Source organism: Rhinoraja longicauda, unplaced genomic scaffold (genome assembly GCF_053455715.1).
Source record: "Rhinoraja longicauda isolate Sanriku21f unplaced genomic scaffold, sRhiLon1.1 Scf000162, whole genome shotgun sequence".
NCBI lineage: Eukaryota > Metazoa > Chordata > Chondrichthyes > Rajiformes > Arhynchobatidae > Rhinoraja > Rhinoraja longicauda.
This window is the reverse complement of record NW_027601380.1, coordinates 50,823-72,314: the sequence shown is the minus strand read 5'-3', so window position 1 is coordinate 72,314 and position 21,492 is coordinate 50,823. Positions and strand designations below refer to the sequence as shown.

The 21,492-nt window shown below is 39.5% G+C and overlaps 1 protein-coding gene across 1 annotated transcript in view; it reads left to right on the top strand.

Moving 5' to 3' along the window:
• Positions 1-19,012, top strand: part of LOC144590222 (uncharacterized) — a 40,283-nt gene extending 21,271 nt beyond the window's left edge. Inside the window, exons 5-9 of the mRNA XM_078395005.1 lie at positions 1,464-1,560; positions 7,196-7,348; positions 15,613-15,785; positions 17,669-17,834; positions 18,815-19,012. Coding sequence (XP_078251131.1) covers positions 1,464-1,560; positions 7,196-7,348; positions 15,613-15,785; positions 17,669-17,834; positions 18,815-19,012 — 787 coding nt within the window. The remainder of the gene's footprint in view (positions 1-1,463; positions 1,561-7,195; positions 7,349-15,612; positions 15,786-17,668; positions 17,835-18,814) is intronic.
• Positions 19,013-21,492: the final 2,480 nt, after the last annotated feature.

The window sequence follows — 21,492 nt, the reverse complement described above, 5'->3', positions numbered from 1 at the left end:
CAAGCAGAAGCAAGATTTAAACCAAAGTGGTCCTGTTGCCCTTGGTCCAAATGATTAGTCCTAGTCCTCAAGTAACTGTGTGGCAGATGTGTTAGACATGTATTATTGTCAGAGAGCAGAAGTGCAACCCTGTTAAATCCTAATGTGTCTCCTTCGGATCTGACCACAAGAAAATAAAACAACCTGCCGTCTTCTGTCTCCAGTTCACGTGCTGATGGGTTAAAGTAGCAATGAGGCTCTGCTGATGCCCAGATGAATCCAATCACTATATTTTTTTCTAAAGCCATATAACCTGCTGGTAGTTGTATTTTTTTACTTACTCAATGGAGCAAGTTAAAACTGCATCCCTGCTGGAAACAGTCAAATTTCTTGGATTAATTTGGTGTGATTAGCTTCCATCTGATTGGCAAGGTTATTTGTAAAGCAATAATAATTCCACAAAATTCTAAATGCATTATGTGAAGCAAACTACTTGGGTGCTGCCACCATTCAAAAAATGAAGAGCCTGAAATCAGATATTCACTGCGCCTTTAAAGACTGTGCCCTGAAACCCAGGAGAAAAATGTTATTTCGGGAGACATTTCACCAGCAAAATTCTTATACATACTATGACATATTTAAAGGATTAAAAACATACCACTGGTTTGGATTTCAATGGGATGTCTCAGCTGTCAACCAAATTTTTAGAAAAGCCATGGACGCCATTGAGAATTTCTGTACCCTGTTGTAAATGTTTTGTTATTGTCAAAAGAACTCCAAAAACTTTTATGGTCCCCTCATTCAACAAAAAGACTAAAATCTTATCAACTGTAGGTTGCATTAGGAATGAAACATGTAGGATATTATCCTCTACTGATTTACCACCAAATCGGATTGAAAATTCTTGATCTTAAAAGGAAACTTTACAGTTTCTGATTGAGATTACTAATAATGAGTCAAACATCTTTTGAAAAATGATTTATTGAAAACTAATGACATGCTTTCTAAGAATTACCAAATGTTCTAAAGTTCATTGTCATATAAGGTGCGCTGCATCTGCTAAGTAATTATCAGGTTTCCAGATGTGCTGCAGTACAATTACTCTTTTCAAACTATTTTAGTTGTTATTTTTTTTAAATACCATTCCAGTGTTTGGAAATGCAATTGAAGAACATTTTGTAACTCCTGTCATGAGCAACAGGTGAAAATATATAGACCTCATATGTTAGCTGTACCATAAATGAATCTACATTATAATTTAGATTGGCTATAGTGAAGACAACGCTCAATGCAGAATTAATGATAAATATTAGCAACCCTCTTTGTTTTCTGTTGGATTTATTTTTCTGAGCAAAACAAGCATATGACCTTTGTTATCTGTATTTTCTAGAGTTCTTGAATTCAATCCCTTATAAAAATCAGCCATAATATTCTTCCCACTTTTCGTGCCAGAAACGTAATTCACATTTTCTAATTCTTTACAGTGCATTGGTCTTTGGCCCACCAGGAAAATCAAAAGGGCCAATTCTTTTCTTTTATGGCTGTTTGCTGTTGTGGGGTTACCCTACCTATTTTACACAGGTCAGTAAATTCAGTCATGCTGAAGTTATAGTCAGCTGATATTCAGCAATGTGTGTAACATTTTACCGGAAAACCCACTGTAATACAATACTATATGATTTCTATTATACAACATTATGGCCTGGATTTTGCAGACAGTGAAGGAGTGAGTTTAGTTTGTACACAACACCAACATTGGTGGAGTTGTGGTCAGTGAAGAAGCCTGTCAAAGGATGCAGCAGGATATAGGTAATTTAAAGATATGGGTGAAGAAATTGAGTTTAATCTGACCAAGAGTAAGGTATTGCACTTTGAGAGGTCGAATGTAAGGATAAAGTATATAGCTAATGGTGAGTTCTTTGATAGCATTGATGTACAGAGGGATCTTGGGATTCAAGTTCATTGCTCCTTGACAATGGCAGACAAGTAAATAGAATGGTAATGAAGGCAGATAATTTGCTTGACTTCCTTGGTCAGGACATCGATTATAAAAATCAGGAGAGTACGTTGCAGCTTTATAAAACTTTGGTTAGGCTGCATTTGGAGTATTATGTGCAGTTCTGGTTGCCCCATTACAGGAAGGATGTGGAAACTTCGGAGAGGGTGCAGGGGAGAGGTTTACCAGGATGTTGCCAGGGTTAGTGTTTATTAGCTACAAGGAGAGATTGGACGAACTTGGATTGTTTTCTCTGGCATGTCAGAGGCTGAGGGGACAGCTAGTCAGAACACATTGCCATAGCAGCTAATTGCTAATTTTCAACCATCGAAAAACAATGTTCCAAAATTTGTGCCATGAAACCAGTTTCCAATTGTTTCATTTTGATTGAAATTTGCACCTCCAGAATGTGTGTCATGTTACTGGTTCAAATCTTCTGATAGGATTTGTGACAGGCATGCTAATTTTATTATATTTTTGACCCAGGGTTTTCGTGGAAGTTGAGCAATTGCTTCATTTTGTGTCTGATGGACTTTTGATGAATGTCAAGAATGATGCATTACAAGCATCTATCTATCTATATCTATCTATCTATATATCTATATACTAAAACTCTCATTTGTTATCTTGTTTATGACTGAACTTCAGCTAAAACGGTACACTATAGCGCGACAATTTTAGGCCCACCCTACTCACCGTCGTCACTTTAATGGTAAAAATGATAGTTTTATTGAAATTGGTGTTATATTTTTTAAGTTATTCACATTTTAAAGGTTTTAAAAACCAGCGCATGCGCAGTTGGGGGCTGGTCCTCATCTAAGATGGCCGCCAGACCAGCGCCTACACTTACGTTAGATGGCCGCCGGGTGACTGCGCATGCATAGGTATGCGTAGTTTTAAATGAAACTCTTTCTTCATAACTTAGTCATAATTTTATAATCATTATTCTTTTATTCAATATCAAGAGAATTGGGATGTGTACAGAAAAACCAAAATAGAAAAACTGAAACAAAACAATTTTTTCTTTATTGTATTTCTGTTCAATAACCTTTCTATAAATACCAGAATATACTAATGATAGGCCTGACATTGTACATGTAGTCCAAGAACTACAGACTGTTGGAAAAAATAGTCGTTTTTCACACATGAATGTAGCACAATGTGTATGCGCATTTGGCGTGCATACATTTTTTTGGTGAAAAGTTGCATTAGGTGCCATATTATGAATTTGATGTCAATTTGCACATCAAAATTATGAATTTGTAAAACCAAATGTTGGGAGGTCTGTTCATGAACCATACTGCGACCACACCTCTCCATGTTGGAAGCATGGAAGATGCATAAAGAGATTCCCAAAGCCATTTATCGAAAGTACAAGGTGTGGAGATGAGTCACACCCTCTGTACAGGAGACGATCTCCGGGTATGGGAGGATTTCAGGGACATCAAGAAGGACACCAGGATCAACCTATTCTGAATTGGTGGTGCCCTGTAATGCTCAACTCTTGAATATCACATCAACATTGAGATATGCTCCTCTGTAAAGTCAGTCAAATACTTGTTCAAGTACACCTTGAAGGGGAATGATCAAGCAGTTTTTGGAGTTAACACGGATGACGAAATTGCACAGTACTTTACTGGCAGATACAATGGTTGGTCGGAAGCAGTGGGATTAAAATTCTTGGATTTCCAACTCATGAGAGATGCCCCGCTGTCATTCAATGAATGAATAAGTTTATTGGCCAAGTATGTGCATATACAAGGAATGTGCCTTGGTGCTCCGCTCATAAATAACAACACAAACATACAGTTAACAATTAAGAATAAAGCATAACCACATCAAAACAATAAGGATACAACATTACGGTCTAAATATGTGGGTGAAAATAAACCAGAGCAAAATAGAGACTACAGACTTTGGTTATTGAATGGAACTACTAGTGGGAAAAAGCTGTTTTTATGTCTGGCTGTGCTGCTTTGGCTGTCCGGAGTAATGTGAACATCTGTTATTATTACTATTAACTTGCACTAAACTTAAAGAAGAAAACCAGCTGGCCACAAATAAGATAAGTTTATTTTGACAAATGTGTTTCAGAAAATGTAGCTTTTCACCATGAAGACAAAACAGCATGCCATTAATGGTGGGAGACAGATAAACTTGGTCCAAGTCACATGGTTGAAACAGAAGTGCGTGGTCTTTATCAACCATGAAAGTGAATGTGAATTTAAATTCAATGGGTGTGATGAGCAATTAAGATCAACATTTACACAAAATATTTAGTGATTCTAATTGTTCGATTTGATCTATTTAATTGTGGCAGAGCATTTGGCTAATTTTGGATAGAAAGGGGAGAGTATTTTTTTAATCTATTATGAAGTACTTGTGGAATATCAGCTCATCTGATGGAACAGAAAGTTTTAGAAAAGCAAATTAGTAGCAAAATTGCACCGACAAATATTTTCCTGTGATTGTGAATTCAACTCCAAACATCTAGCATGTTGGATTTCCAGGTTCAGATTTGATAAATTAAAGTGAGAAGCTAGAGGAAGAAAGTGAATTTTAGCCATAAATCAAATAAATCACTTGCACCTCCTCCAAGCTCATCTACTGTATCCTCTGCTCCAGGTGTCAACTTCTCTACATCGGCGAGACCAAGCGCAGGCTCGGCGATCGTTTCGCTGAACACCTCCGCTCAGTCCGTCTTAACTTACCTGATCTCCCAGTTGCTCAGCACTTCAACTCCCCCTCCCATTCCCAATCTGACCTTTCTGTCCTGGGCCTCCTTCATTGTCAGAGTGAAGCCCAGCGCAAATTGGAGGAACAGCACCTCATATTTCGCTTGGGCAGTTTACACCCCAGTGATGTGAACATTGACCTCTCTAACTTCAAATAGCCCTTGCTTTCCCTCTCTCTATCCCCTCCCCCTTCCCAGTTCTCCCACCAGTCTTACCATCTCCAACTACATTCTATCTCTGTCCTGCCCATTCCCCTGATATCAGTCGGAAGAAGGGTATCGACCCAAAACGTCACCCATTCCTTCTCTCCAGAGATGCTGCCTGTCCCGTTGAGTTACTCCAGCATTTTGTGTCCATCTTCAAATTGATTTAAGTCTTGCATATTTCATGCTTATGATGTTGAACAACTAGATTTAGACTAGATTGGCTGACAATCATATGACAATTTAACCAATATTTTGGGGAATATAAAGGGTCTGAAACAACTTGTGTTACATTTCTTGTAATGATTATTCTATAACTTTAGTAGTTTCCAGTAATAATAACAGCTGTTCACATGTTTTTATATTTTTGCATTAATCCCCCTTGACCAAAGGAAGCCAATTTAAGGGGAAAGAAACAGTTTCCTACAGCACTTTACTGCCACTGATGATTTTTTGGTGCAGAGCTATGATGTAAATGATGTAATAGACACAACTTCAGTTTTATTTCACATCCAAAAGCTAACAACTCCAAAGTGCAACCCTACCTCAGTAAATGTTGATGTGGGATTTAAATCCATGACTCAGTGGTGAGAATGCTATTGCCAATCAAAATCACCAATTGAAATGTGAAAGGAAAGTTAATACATAAGTAAAATATTATGGAGCAGGATTTATAATTTAACAATATTTGCCTTAATGTAATATCTGCTACATTGAAATTTGTTCATATAGAGAAATGGTCTGGGGTATTTCAGATAGTCCCAATTTCATAGCCAACTCAGCTCTCTACAGTATTCGGAACAAACCCTAACAACCTTCAGAATTATTTTAAACATCCACCTCAAAACTTAGTTGCTAATTGACTGAAAGCAATAAGGAGCTGATTTTGACCAGAAACGGGTTGTGAACTGTGGTAGAGCTCTTATTTGACACATATGGTTTAGCAAAAACGGTGAGACTAATGTGAGCCTCCCAATTTTATATCTATTTGATATCCAATCCAAATATTTTCCCTAACCTTGTGAATAACATACACTGAAACCTCCACGTGTGGCGGCGCTGCCCTAGCAGCTGCGGCTTACCTGCAGTCCATTTGTCTTTGTGTTTTTGTTGTTTTTGTTGTCTTAATTGTAGTTGTGATGTGGTGTTTTTGTGTTGTGTACTATGTGTGGGTGTGGGGGGGGAGGGGGGGAACTGTAACATTGTAAATATGTATCCCTTCCGAACGGAGACCCGACCTTTGTTTTCTGGGCCGTGTCTCCGTTCCTGCTGCGGCCCAACCATCGGCCCAACTCCTGGAGCTGGCGGCCTCCAGGGCTCTGGTTCGCAGAGCCCGCGGACCAGACTCACCATCAGCGGAGCCGGCCGTTCTCGGAGGCTGCGGGAGCGGCTGCGACTCGCCTTAGGCTCGGGCCGCCTGGATGCCGACATCGGGAGCTCCGGCAGCGGCAGCGTGTTCGCCCGCCCCGGATTGCGGGGCTTGGGTCGGCCCGCCGCGGACATTTCACCGTCCGGCGCGGCCTGAAATAGGCCACGGAATTTTCTCTGCTCGGCGGGGGCTTCAATGTCGGGAGCCCCGACTTGCAGCGGGGCTTGGGTCGGCCCGTTGCGGACATTTCACCGTCCGGCGCAGCCTGGAACATGGCAACGACAACAGCCTGACCGCAGGAGAAGACGGCAGGGGAAGAGAAAAAGACATTCTGGCCTTCCATCACAGTGAGGAGGGGACTGGAGGAGACTCACTGTGATGGATGTTTCTTTTTGGGGGGTTTTGTGTTGGTTGGGGTTGTGTAATTTGCTTATTTTATTGCTCTTATTGTTGGACTGTGGGTGACGAAATTTCGTCCAAAAAACTTGTTTTTTGGATGACAAATAAAGATATCTTGAATCTTGAATCTTGTGTACCATAACTTCTGATTTGTTAATTAGTAAATAAAATGTTATTAACAAAAGATCCAATTGAGTTCTTCAATCGTTTTGACCCCAAAATAGACAAATTTATACTTAACTGAACCACAAAGAATTGAACTTTTATAATTAAAGAAAATTGGCACAGCAATGATGTGAATCGGGATATGTTTGCTATAATGCTAAGTTATCAATACATATGGAAAATATGAACCGCAGAATTTTATAGGTATTTTTTCATTAAAATGCTCTATTGAATAGAGAGCCACTCAGTCTGTCTAAGAGGATGCAATAAGTATTAAGTTACATATATCAAAAGCAAATTCATACATCTGCCACTAATGACTAGAGTTGCTATCTATTCTATTGCACAGATTGTCTCAATCTCATTGAACAGGATAATGGGCTTCCATATCATCTTCTTGATCTGCAACGTACTGATGTGGTATCTATTCCTGAAAGCTTCTCTGATGGATCCCGGTTTTCTTCTAAGAGACTGTGAAAAATATGACCATGCTCTCAGACAGGTATAATACCTAGCCTTTGTCATGGGCCAAGGAATGTGTTCCTTGCAGTAAATTTCAAGACTTGTTTCCTCACTAAATGTTTATAGCCAAAGATGAGACCGTTTTCAATTCTAAGCAAATACTTTCATCTATGCAATCTGAAAAAAAGTATTTTAAAGGATTATAAATGTTACTTTATGTTTGGAATCACTAACTCTGCTCAATATTATAGTAATGGGGAGAGCTGAATTAAAATATGTTTACTATATGATATGTAAAATGAATCTCATACTAACAATCATGAGAACTAACTTGCTCTAAGTTACCTGAACTGAGAAGCTAAGACTAACAAGCACAGAACAATTAAAAAAGTTCCTTGGCCAAAGAGATGATAATTCTCAGTCTACATGGCGACACAAAAGGCTGCTGTTGTTGGAATGTGGACCAAATTCTAAACTGCTGGAGGAACTCAGAGAGTCATACAGTATCCATGGAGAGAAATGGATAGTCAGCCTTTCGGGTCAAGATGTTTCCTCTGGACTGAGAGAGTGGAGGGCAGAAAGCCAGTATAAGGAGGTGAGGGGCAAGAACTGGCACAGGGTAGGTGGGTCCAGACAAATATGGGGTAGGATAGGTGGAGGTAGCCAGGGGTTGCGGGTGATGGAATCTGATAGAAAAGGATGGTGGAGTATGGGGCCAAATAAGGGTGGTAGGGTGGGCTGATGGGAACAGTGGAGGCAGGGACACAATGGGAGGAGTGTGTTGATGATATGTAGATAGAGTGGGTGGAGAAAAAGCTGGGTGGGAGTGGCCATGGTGCGGTTGTAAAAAAGGGTATGTGTAGGTGGATCTGAGTGGAGAGGGGAACAAGGGTGAGCAGGTTACCCGAAATTAGAGACTTCGGTGTTCATGCCATGTAGTTTACCAAGACGAAATATGAAGCGCTGTTCCTCCACTTTGCATTTCCACCACCTGTCACATCATCCCCTCCCCACCCCTTTCTGCTTTCCACACGGACCACTCTCTCTATTACTCCCTGGTTCACTCATCCCTCTTCACCCATCCCCTCTTCCTGGGCACTTTCATTTGCAACCATAGAAGGTGTAGGAAAAGCTACACCTTCACCATCACCACCATCTAGGGACCAAACATGGACATTGAATTCTCTAATTTCAGGCAACATGCTCCCCATCAGTTCTTCTATTCATCAAGATCCTCCACCAGATACCCCTCTTTCCCACAGCACCCTGCCCCCTTTCACCCAGCTTCAACCCCTTTCACTCCATTTGCCCATCACCCACACATTCCTCCTAATTGGGTCCATTCTTCCACTGTTCCAATCTGCTCACCGAACCTCTCTTATTTGATTCCACACTTCATCTTGGTTTCCCATCAGATTCCAACATCTGTGGCCCCACGATTACCTCCATCGATAATGTACATGCTTCCATTGTTATTTCAACCACCTGACGACATCAATTAATTCATCCCTCCTCACCTGGATCCAACTATCACATGACACCTCTTGCCCCACTTCCTCAACTCTTTACACTGTCCACTTCCCCTCTGCTCGTTCAGTTCAAGGAAGGGTCTCAAGCCGAAATGTCGACTATCCTTGTGTCTCCACAGATGCTGCCTTACGTGCTGAGCCTCCAGCAGTCTCTTTTATGCTCAGTGAACTTGGGTTATGTTAAGTTATTGCATTTGAACTCTGTGGTCTATGAAAAGAAGTCTAATTAAACCCAGCATGGTGTTACCGTGAGCAACTATCTGGGAGATGCACTAGGATTTACAGTTCATTTACAAACCTTTTGAATCTACATTAATGGAATTGGTTTCATTTGTATACCACTGTGTACTACTGATTGTAGATACTCTTGAATCTAAAGACTGATTGCTCACCCATATATTTAAAATAAAAAATAGTGTCAAACATTGTTAATAAGCAATTGTCACTCCACAAAGGGACTGGGCAATATAATTTAAGTTTGACTCGAGCCTGTAATTATTTAACTATAATTGGCAGGGCTTACATTGGTTCTTATTCAGGTCTAGCAAGAAACACTCATGCTTAAACACTTACAAAACTTATGGGAAGGTTGAGAGGATCTGCTCCATAACTGGAAACCTGCCTCAATGAAGTCTTTGTTTCGTATCATTTCCATTAGTCCTCGTCCTGTAGTTACAACTCCAAGCCCCTTTCAGAATTCACTATTTATATTATAACTTGCTTCTGCAGAAACCTGCAGTGAATCACTTTCCAGTATTGGCTGACTTTCCTCTCTGCCCAAAATTGTCCAAAACTTCCCTAATAATCCAGATACCAAACAATGGGAAGGAACGGGCATGGCATTTCACATAAATCTTACAATGCAATCCACTTCTATTAGTTTAGTTTAGGGATAGAGTGTAGAAACAGACCCTTTTGCCCACTAAGTCCACACCGACCAGCGATCACATACACTAGTGCTATCCTACACACTAGAGACAATTTACAGATACCAATTAACCTACAAACCCGGAGAAAACCCACGCGATCACAGAGGGAACGTATAAACACCATAGAGACAGCACCCATAGTCAGGATCGTACCCGGTTCTCTAGCTATGTAAGGCAGCAACTCTACCACTGCGCCACTGTGCTGTCTTATAGACAATAGACAATAGACAATAGGTGCAGGAGTAGGCCATTCGGCCCTTTGAGCCAGCACCACCATTCAATGTGATCATGGCTGATCATTCTCAATCAGTACCCCGTTCCTGCCTTCTCCCCATACCCCCTGACTCCGCTATCCTTGAGCTCTATCTAGCTCTCTCTTGAATGCATTCAGAGAATTGGCCTCCACTGCCTTCTGAGGCAGAGAATTCCACAGATTCACAACTCTCTGACTGAAAAGGTTTTTCCTCATCTCCGTTCTAAATGGCATACCTCTTATTCTTAAACTGTGGCCCCTTGTTAGATTTTAGATGCTTAGCTTTAACTGCAGTATTTTGTGTATCTTATGTAACTTGTATGACATCTGTGTATAATAATGTGCATTTGGTATTTAGTATTATAATTTATATGCTCTTTGCCAGAGGACGTAGTTGACGTAGGTACAATAACAACATTTGAAAGACATTTGGACAGGTACAGTATATGGATAGGAAAGGTTTAGAGGGATATGGACCAAACATGGGTAAATGGAACTAACTTAGATGGGGCATCTTGGTCGGTATGGACGGGTTAGGCCGAAGGGCCTGTTTCTGTGCTGTTAAACTCTATGAATATATGCAAATAAAAATGAATACAAATATATTATAAAATATTTAAAAAATCTTATGTATTGGGTTTGGCAGCAATTAGGAATATGTCTTGAAGTGCGACTTGCTTCTTGAAGGAAAATGTAATTGATTAGTTTCCTTTTGATGTGGTAAATAATCAGAATCTCCTGTTGACCAATTAAAATGTTTCTCTCCTGTGTGTGTCCATTTTATTTTCACAGGTATAGTTATATTGTTCTTAGTTCCCTTCCTATTCATCTTTTCCAGCTTGCTTCATACAGGCTTCACATTTTCATCTTTTAATGACATATTTCTCTGTAGCCATATAATAGTGGTTTCCTCACACTCCAAAGACATAATGGTTTGTAGGTTAACTGGCTTCGGTAAAGATTGTAAATTGTCCCTGGTGTGTAGGATAGTGCTAGTATACGGGGTTCACTGGTCGGCGTGGACGGTGGGCCAAAGGGCCTGTTTCCCCACTGTATCTCTAAACTAAGCTAAATAAACTAAAGGAGGAAAAAAGACAGAATAACCTAAAAAACCCCATCTGAGATAGGAAACTCTTCTTCCAAATACAACTGCAACTTAATGGAAATATATATTTCCATATTTCCTAACAACACTGAAGGGGGACATTCAGATCAATGAGTCCCTGATGGTCCACAGAGCACTTCAATTGCCCATTCATTTTTCTCTCTATTTCCATCAACTCCTGCAAGTTTGACCACCCACCTACTGCAGGGCCAATGCACAGTGGGCAATTAACTTACCAACTTTTTCAACTTTTGGGATGAGGGAGAAAACCAAATCACCCAGAGGAAACTCACACCGTCAAAAGCAGATTGTATAAAATCGACAGCAGTTAAAAGATAGCACCAGAGGTCTATGTCGTCTACGCCGCATCTGCGCCCGGGATGAGGTGTTTCACACTAGGGCGCCAGAGATGTCCTCATTCTTCAGGAAACGGGGCTTCCCCTCTTCCATTATAGATGAGGCTCTCACTAGGGTCTCTTCTACATCCCGCAGCTCCGCTATTGCTCCCACTCGCAACAAGGACAGAATCCCCCTCGTTCTCACCTTCCACCCCACCAGCCAGCGGATCCAACAAATCATCCGCCAACATTTCCGTCACCTACAACGGCACCCCACCACTGGCCATATCTTCCCATCCCCACCCCTCTCTGCGTTCTGCAGAGACCGTTCCCTCCGTAACTCCCTGGTCCACTCGTCCCTTCCTACCCAAACCACCCCATCCCCGGGCACTTTCCCCTGCAACCGCACGAGATGCAACACCTGTCCCTTTACCTCCCCCCTCAACTCCATCCAAGGACCCAAACATTCTTTCCAGGTGAGACAGAGGTTCACCTGCACCTCCTCCAACCTCATCTATTGCATCCGCTGCTCCAGATGTCAACTTATTTACATCGGCGAAACCAAGCGCAGGCTTGGCGATCGCTTCGCTCAACACCTGCGCTCGGCCCGCGTTGGCCAAACTGGTCTCCCGGTGGCCGAGCACTTCAACTCCCCCTCCCATTCCCAGTCTGACCTTTCTGTCATGGGCCTCCTCCAGTGCCATAGTGAGGCCCACCAGAAATTGGAGGAACAGCACCTCATATTTCGCCTGGGCAATTTGCAGCCCAGTGGTATGAACATCGACGTTTCCAACTTTAGATAGTTCTTCTGTCCCTCTCTTCCCCTCCTCCTTCCCAGATCTCCCTCTATCTTCCTGTCTCCACCTATATCCTTCCTTTGTCCCGCCCCCCCCGACATCAGTCTGAAGAAGGGTCTCGACCCGAAACGTCACCCATTCCTTCTCTCCTGAGATGCTGCCTGACCTGCTGAGTTACTCTAGCATTTTGTGAATAAATACCTTCGATTTGTACCAGCATCTGCAGTTATTTTCTTATAGCACCAGAGGTCAGGATCAAATCAAAGTTGCCGGAGTTGCAAGGTAATAGCTCCACTAGCTGCACCACTATGATGACCAGCCCTCGTCCTGAATAGATATCTGGAATTTTTGCATCTTATGGATTTAGTTCTTAGTCAATGCACTGGCATATTTGCTGACAGAATGTGGTAATCATTTTTAAAGAGATCTTTAGAGATAGCAGAGGTGTCAACTGAAACTTTGCTGTTGAATTCGGCAATAATTATTTGAATGGCTACAGACTACTGGGCTTATACTGTTTTTAAGTGAAAGCAGAGAGTTCACGATGGATTTCATTATAGACAATAGACAATAGGTGCAGGAGGAGGCCATTCGGCCCTTGGAGCCAGCACCGCCATTCAATGCGATCATGGCTGATCATTCTCAATCAGTACCCCATTCCTGCCTTCTCCCCATACCCCCTGACTCCGCTATCCTTAAGAGCTCTATCTAGCTCTCTCTTGAATGCATTCAGAGAATTGGCCTCCACTGCCTTCTGAGGCAGAGAATTCCACAGATTTACACCTCTCTGATTGAAAAAGTTTTTCCTCATCTCCGTTCTAAATGGCCTACCCCTTATTCTTAAACTGTGGCCCCTGGTTCTGGACTCCCCCAACATTGGGAACATGTTTCCTGCCTCTAACCCCTTAATAATCTTATATGTTTCAATAAGATCCCCTCTCATCCTTCTAAATTCCAGTGCCTTGATTGAATCACACTTGAAACAAGAAGCTCTGAACTATAATATTAAAGCTTCTTGTGACTGTGCTATTTCCAGTAACTCTCCCTTCTGTTTAAACATTTAGAATGTAATTTACTGTAACAATTAAACAAATCATCTAATATTTTATAATACATTTGTCACATCACCCCACTGCTTTCTTTTGCTTTGATGAACTGACAGATAATCTGTTAGCATAAACCCTAATGATCACAAATGTTTACATATATTTTTATAGTTTCTTCTCTTTGTTGTTGCTGTTGTTCGTGTGAAGGAGTTACTGTCCTTTACTGTGCTCTCCAGCAGCAGTGCCGTTGCAGAGATATTTTCACAATTGTGCCAACAATTGTGCCAAATATATTTCTGGAGAGCTTCTGACTCAGGCTGAGATCAAGCTTCCTGACAAAATGACCAGTTTTAAAGTTACTGACCCTATTTTTTTACAGGATACAGACATCTGGTTACTCTCTTCCGTTCTCCAAGAAAGCATTAACCTTCTATTAGATTTAATTTATGTATTTGTTTAAAAGGTAGGTCATGTCCGATTAATTTAGTTAAATGCTTTGAGGATGTCAAGAGCATGGTGAGAATGGAATTGACTCAACACATCCTTAAAACAGTACAATAAACACTGAGAAATTAGCACCATGAGATAATCATAAATTTATTCTTAAATAGGGAATTAAGAAATATATTGTATTAATTTTTGAGAAGTTATTGAATTAATTTTCACTCAAGCAATTGAGAGCAATTAAAAATAAAACTCTAAGGAATTGAAATAATCTAGTGGCATAACAGGTAATTGGTACAATAGAATACTAAGTAAGCATAAAATTACAATTGTATCTGCCTCGGTTATTTCCCAGAGATCCGTACTGGGTTTTAATATTTTTCCATACATATGACTTTGATAAAGGGATAGAGTTCAAAATCTAGGTTTGCAGGTGACATAAGAGGTAGAGTAAATTGAGTAGGAGGGACTTTGGTATTCCAAAAGTATATAGACAGATTAAGTAAATATACCAAGTGTGACATCTGCAAATTCCTCTGGGTAAATACAAGTTCTTCGGATGGTATGGAAGCAAGTGAGACATATCAGAAGTTTTCTATGGTAAGTGAGCAGGGGCACACGTGTATCCATGTGAGCAGATCCCTAAAACCTAGTGCTTGGGTACAGAAAACATTTAAGAAGTTAAAAGTGGCGTGGCTCCATTTTTTTCCAAGTATTAAGTCCATCATTTAATAATTAAGAGGTTAAGGTGGCAACATGGATGTTTGATAATTCGCCCAATTTTTATGAGACATATTCAAGTGTCACTGGATTACAAATGATCTGTCTTACACCATTTTACAATAGGTTAATATATTCTAATAAATCATTCATTTCCATTAATGGGCCATTCAGTACAAGAGCCCATCATCTTTAAAAATGGAGTAATGCTACATTAAATAAAATCAAGAAGATTTTTTTTCACATGTAGCAAATGTTTAGTCTAACCTCTCCCTCCACAATAGATTAATTGAAATACTTTTAAGTCTTAAGTACTTTAAGTTAGTACTTAAGACTTTATAGATATCAATAGAATAGTGGTGGCTAAATAGAGTCAAGATAAATGTCAGCCATGATCTTAATGGGCGGCACGGTAGCGCAGCGGTAGAGTTGCTGCTTTACAGCGAATGCAGCGCCGGAGACTCAGGTTCGATCCTGACTACGGGTGCTGCACTGTAAGGAGTTTGTACGTTCTCCCCGTGACCTGCGTGGGTTTTCTCCGAGATCTTCGGTTTCCTCCCACACTCCAAAGACGTACAGGTATGTAGGTTAATTGGCTGGGTAAATGTAAAAATTGTCCCTAGTGGGTGTAGGATAGTGTTAATGTACGGGGATCACTGGGCGGCACGGACTTGGAGGGCCGAAAAGGCCTGTTTCCGGCTGTAGATATATGATATGATATGATATATGATATGAATGTTGGGACAAAATGAGGCAATCACATCAACAAACACAAATGTTATTATTCTGCATCATTATATGTTAGTGATTTTCATCACCTTTATTCAATAGGGTTGGATAAATTGGAAGAAAATTACCTTTAAATTACATATACCTTGCGCTCCATGCCTTAACTCAATGTCGGTATAGTGTTATTTTAAATATACAGTTCCAGGAATCAGGAACATAGCAGGTTCATCAGTATTAATGAAGAAAATAGGCAAGTCACAATGTTCTGATAATCTTAAAATAAAAATATTAGTGTATCTTTTCTCATTGCAAATGCTGGTAGAAAATAAGTATTTATAGCATTCTCTAATTTTGTTTCTATTTTCTCTGAACAGTTTACTTAGGTGGTATAATCATTGACCTTTCTACTTTTAGGCAGTTTATTTTGATCAATGGGAACAAGGAAAGAATCCTCTGAGCAGACTTTGTCATACTTGCCACATTGTGAAGCCTCTCCGGTCCAAGCACTGCCATGTAACAAACCGCTGTGTGGAGTACTTTGATCATTATTGTCCTTATATTTATAATGATGTGGGCTACAGAAACAGGTACAGGGGTATTAATTTCACTTGGATTTTTAACATTTCAGTGCTGTAATTTATATACTTGTGTAAAATGCCAAGTAACGTTTAGTTCCTCATATATTGTGTTTTACTCTTGGATTTGAATGCAAAACAGAGCAATGTTATGCATCTCCTCTTCGAACCATCTGCCATTCCCTCCTCTGCCCCCTGTTTAATATCACACTTTTCCTCCCTTCCATCCTGTTTTCCGCAACTTAATTTTTTCTATCTTAATGTTCATTCAGACTCAAAAAAAAAAGTCAGTCCGGAAAATTATCATGCCCTCCACCCCACATGTTTAGACTTCTGAGCCAGCTGACCAGTGTGTTTCATTTAGACCCACCAACACCCAGCCCAAACCTAATGATAATAAACAAAGTTGCTGAGTAATTAAAAGCATCATGATTAACCACACAATTGAAAAATAAATCGCTATCTGTGGTCTTACTACCATCATAAACAATAATGGAATAGCAATATTTTTGCACTGTTCAGAAGGGAGACTTATATATCGGTGCAAAGGAGCTAACAGAGAGGGAGGAAGGAAATAAATGAAGGAAAGTGGCCGAGAGAAGATAAAGGAATCAGGGGAAAGTGGAGTAGAGAGATAGGGGTGATAAGGAAGTGAGGATCATAAGATCATAAGTGATAGGAGCAAAATTTGGCCATCAGGTCTAATCAACCATTCAATCATGGCTAATCTATCTCTCCCTCCTAACCCCATTCTCCTGCCTTCTCCCCAAAACCTCTGACACCCGTACTAATCAAGAATCTATCTATCTCTGCCTTAAATCAATCCACCGCCCGCGCCCCACGTGACCTCACCCAGCCAGCGGCCATGTGCTCTCGCTCCACCAATGGCGGCCGCTCGGGCCAGAAGGCGGGTTGCTAGGCAACCTCCGTTAGGTGAACACACTCCGTTATCCTACACTGTACGGGCCTACAGCAGTCCACGGACCTACAGTGTCCGGGCCGACAGTGTCCGGGCCTACAGCACCTCCCGGGCCTAATATGGGACAAGGCTGGTCCCATACGGGACAAACCAATTCAACCCAAAATACAGGATGTCCAGGCTAATACGGGACAGTTGGCAACCTTATTCCACCACCATTCCATGCAGCTGCCACAAGCAGTGTGGATCTCCTCGATCATCCAGCTGCTCAAGGGCGTCCATCAGTCTCCTCCACCAACACAATGACTTGCAACCACCACAACCCCGGCGTTTTTTGCCTTGCGCAGCCTCCCCTCTGCTTACATGCATTGAGGTCACCATGTTCATTCCTGAACTAAATCCAGAACTTTTGGGTGCTTTCAGAGGACACGGGAGGTGACTTTGCAGACCATTCACAGTCACTGACTTTCACCTTCAACTTCTGCCGCCGCCATCTTGTTCTCCAAGGACACCTATTTTTAGCTTAGGAATTGACATTTGGTCTGGGTATGGACAAATGATTTAATAAACTCTGGAGTCAAATGAACCTATATGTACTCATGATCAGCATCAGGGATCAGGATATTGAAGAGTGAGTACCACTTGATTTCTTTGTCAATAACCTTGCTGGAGATTGTGAGTTGATGGATATGATGGTAATTGATTGGATTTTTCTTGCATATTGTGGAAAGAATTTTTTGGGAAGGTGCCAGAGTTTACCAAAATGTTAGCATTGCAGTTGTGACACTTTTGTGACCCACATACTGGGGTTCACCAATAGGATCCAATATGGTCTGAATGAGAAAGTTCTACTTAAGGGGAAAAAAAAACCATACTGGGGCATTGTGCAATACAATCCTCACCAAGGAAAACATACATGTATAACTTTTCGATTCTAAATATTCTTTACAGATTTTATTTGTGTTTATTTTTCCAGGAATTATTTTTTGGGTTTCCTAGCAACAATGTGCCTGAATAGTGTGATGGGAGTCTACCTTGCTTGGGACTGGTTTAATGAGATGGGTCGCAGCATATTCATTGGAATCGGCTTCATATTCCTGTCTGCTATTACCGTCATATCAGCAATAATGACTGGCATATATGTATGTAATATTTTTGTCTTTCACATTACAATTTTTCTTTCACTAGTTCCTTTCCTTTTTTATGTTTCCTTTGAAATGATAGCATAGCTAAGCTTAATGTGGCATTATCCATTTTCCCTAATTGGCTTTCAGGAGGTTCACAGGATTTCAAAAACAGATACATGCTCTATATTCTTCATAAAGTAGTCACGTAGCCTGATTCTAGATAATGACATGATTAGAAATTGTAAACTCCACAAGTTAAAATAGTGCCAGGCTTTCATTTTATGTTGACTTTGTTGCCCTCTAGTGTTTTCCTTGGTTTAAGCAACCAAAATTCACGTTTAAACGGCACACCTGTTCCTTTGGATCATTTCTAATGCATTTACATTTATAGCCTCAAGGTCTAATGATGTATACCTGCAATACATCAAACAAAATATATACTAGATATTATGGTTTAAATGCTATATTATGTTGATTATTAATTCATTCAGAAAGAATAACTTGGTTCTAGAATTCATCAGCAGCCAATAGTGCACTGGATAGTAACTATATTGCATTGTACTTTAAGATTAGAAGCACATAATCACATGATCCTACTTTAGTTAATTAGGAGAGCTTAAACTTCCATATTTACTCTCCATTAACATTTCTCCTCCTCTCGGCTGCATGCTATTTTTGTATTATTGTTGTTGTTACCATCTTTTTGCCAATTTTGGAATGTTGATCCCAATGTTTTCAAACACTACAACACTTTGATGCCCTTATTCTACATTAAAGGTCATAAATGAAATGCACAAGTATAAAATGTCACTGTGTGTTTGAGCATCTGCAGTTCAGTTGAGTTCTTAGATGTATCTGAGCATAATAAATTTGACTCAGGAATACATGTTGTTGGGTCTAATATAGAAAATGAAAACATTTCATTGCTATCTTGCTTGTTGATACAGATTCTAAAGAACATCAAATCATACAATATTTATTGTCATTGTTTACAGTTCTATATGGCTGCACTTAACTTAACAATAAATGAACATATGAAACAGAAGAAATACAGTTATCTTCTTGACAAGAATGGACACTTTAATAACCCATTCAACAGAGGTTTTCGACTGAACTTAATGGAGTTCTTTCACCTAATTGAGCCACAGAGGGAGCATGAACTCAGTATACTGGATGGATTGCACATCATCTGAACAACATAAAAGCCTTGAAAACATGTACAGCTTTCTTCTTTCAAAATGAAGGCACAAGCATCTATCTTATATGCATCGTTATATATTCATTTATTTTGAAAATTAATATTAAGATACATTACCATAAAATGGCCAACTTACTCATTCTGTATAATAAAGATGAAGTACTTTTCTTTTAACATGTTAAGAAATAGATGCAAGTAAAGTTCTCCATCAATGGTAATATACAGATGCATATGTTTCCTAATATCGTTGACTTTTGAACCTTAGTGCATTTGCTGCTGTATTCTGGAATCAAGCAAAAAATGCAATCACCAAAAGAATGTTGAAAATCTATGAGAATCAATAGAAATTATTCTTGCAATAATTTTATCATAAAATATGTTGCCAATCAGGTTTTATGCAAGAAATATCCATATTATTATTACTGCAATTGTTTATTTCACTGTACTCTGGATGGAGTATTATTCACACTGAGAGTGAGATTTGTCTAAAGTACTCACAAAGAAAATAATATGCAAAAACGGTTTAGAGCAAACATTCTTGCAAAATTATGCAGTTAAAATAACTGAGTATTGCTTGTTTCCAACATCCAGAAGTAGACGTTAAGGGCTCAGAATATCCACTTAAAGGGTTCCTTTAAGAAGGAGATGAGGAGAAATTTCATTAGTCAGAGGGTGGTGAATCTGTGGAATTCTTTGACACAGAAGACTGCTTGGCAAAATTCTATTTACTCAGGGAGTTAGTTGACTATTATGAATTCTTTTCCTAGGAATTGCTTTTGCTATCATCAAAACTTGACTTTTAAAAATGTATATGCAAAGAGAAATTGTTTCCATTTTCAAATCTGCAAGAAAATTTTGACAGTGTTTAAGGGTGAATAGATACACATGGATTATCTTTGAACGGCTTCCAGGTTAGGGACAGATATTATGGTAACCCCTAATTTGTGGTTTCCCTATCAGTAGATGGTTTCAACTTTGCAGAACTATTGACATCTTGATTTTTTTGCCAGGTTCAATTAAGTTAACTTTCCCCTCTTTAGAAGATATCACATTTTAATAACTCTGATATTGCAAATTCTTAATGTTTGTTTAATTTACTTGAACTGTTTTCAAATTGTGAATCTCTGAAACTCAAACTTGAATTTGTTGATGAAGATGCCTACTGAATATAAATGTGTCATTAGATTTCACTCATGCGATTTATCAACTGAAGTGAGTCACAGGCTCTTTCTCCACTAATTGCATTTGATGCCCTGCCAGGTGCATATCTATTATTTCCTCTAAGGTGAATCAAACCAAATGAAAACCAAATAAATAATGTCTGCACTTTGTATTGGCTTATCTTATCATCAAATCATTCTTAAATATAGTTTTCACTCCAAAGCATATATCTCAGATATCTCAGATATCACATGGCAGTTTAACCTGGATTGGTTTCCAAATTGATGACAAAGACTTTGGAGCAGTAACTTTCCATGAGACTATCAAAATTTAAGGTTGAATCATGTCATACAGCATTGATATATATGTTCTACAAAAACTGTGTATTAGTTGTGCCTTAGTGATTTTTACAATTACGATGCATAATAAAAGAGAATGTCCAATAACTGTCTTCAGTTTTACAAAAGCACAAACCTGGACCAAATACTTTTTTTCATTGTAAACCTTACTGTGAATATAACAACGCAAATACAACACATAACTTAATATTTTTTTCCATTTATATCATAACCCATCCCAATAGTTGTATAATCGGCTTCATTTTGCAAATGTCACACATTCCTTCTCTCCAGAGATGCTGCCTGACCTGCTGAGTTACTCCAGCATTTTGTGATACCTTTATTTTCATCACAGTGTTTCTGGAAGTGATAATGTTCTTATATTTAGTTTTTTAATTTGGTTTAGCAAATGGATTTAATAAGTAATAAAGCCAACTAAACTCTGTGATTAGAATTAAACCAGTCTAATTTATTTGATTTTAAAAAAAATATGCAATGATTATTATTCTTACACCCAAAAAGTTAAGCAAACTATTTGCAGTAATGTTTTAATTCATTAAATGTTGAGAATAACATTTTTTTGTTTGTGGTTTTGCCCTTGGATTCTTTGATCAAACTTTCTGATGAATAGAACTGACAGTTACACCTATTTTAGAAAACAATAGACAATAGAAAATAGGTGCAGGAGAAGGCCATTCGGCCCTTCGAGCCAGCACCGCCATTCAATGTGATCATGGCTGATCATTCTCAATCAGTACCCCGTTCCGGCCTTCTCCCCATACCCCCTGACTCCGCTATCCTTAAGAGCTCTATCTAGCTCTCTCTTGAATGTATTCAGAGAATTGGCCTCCACTGCCCTCTGAGGCAGAGAATTCCACAGAAACATGTCTGATAACTTAAATATACCATAGCCTACTTGTCTTCAGGTATTTGTCTGGATATCAAGTGTTATTTCCCTGAATGTCACTTCAATTAA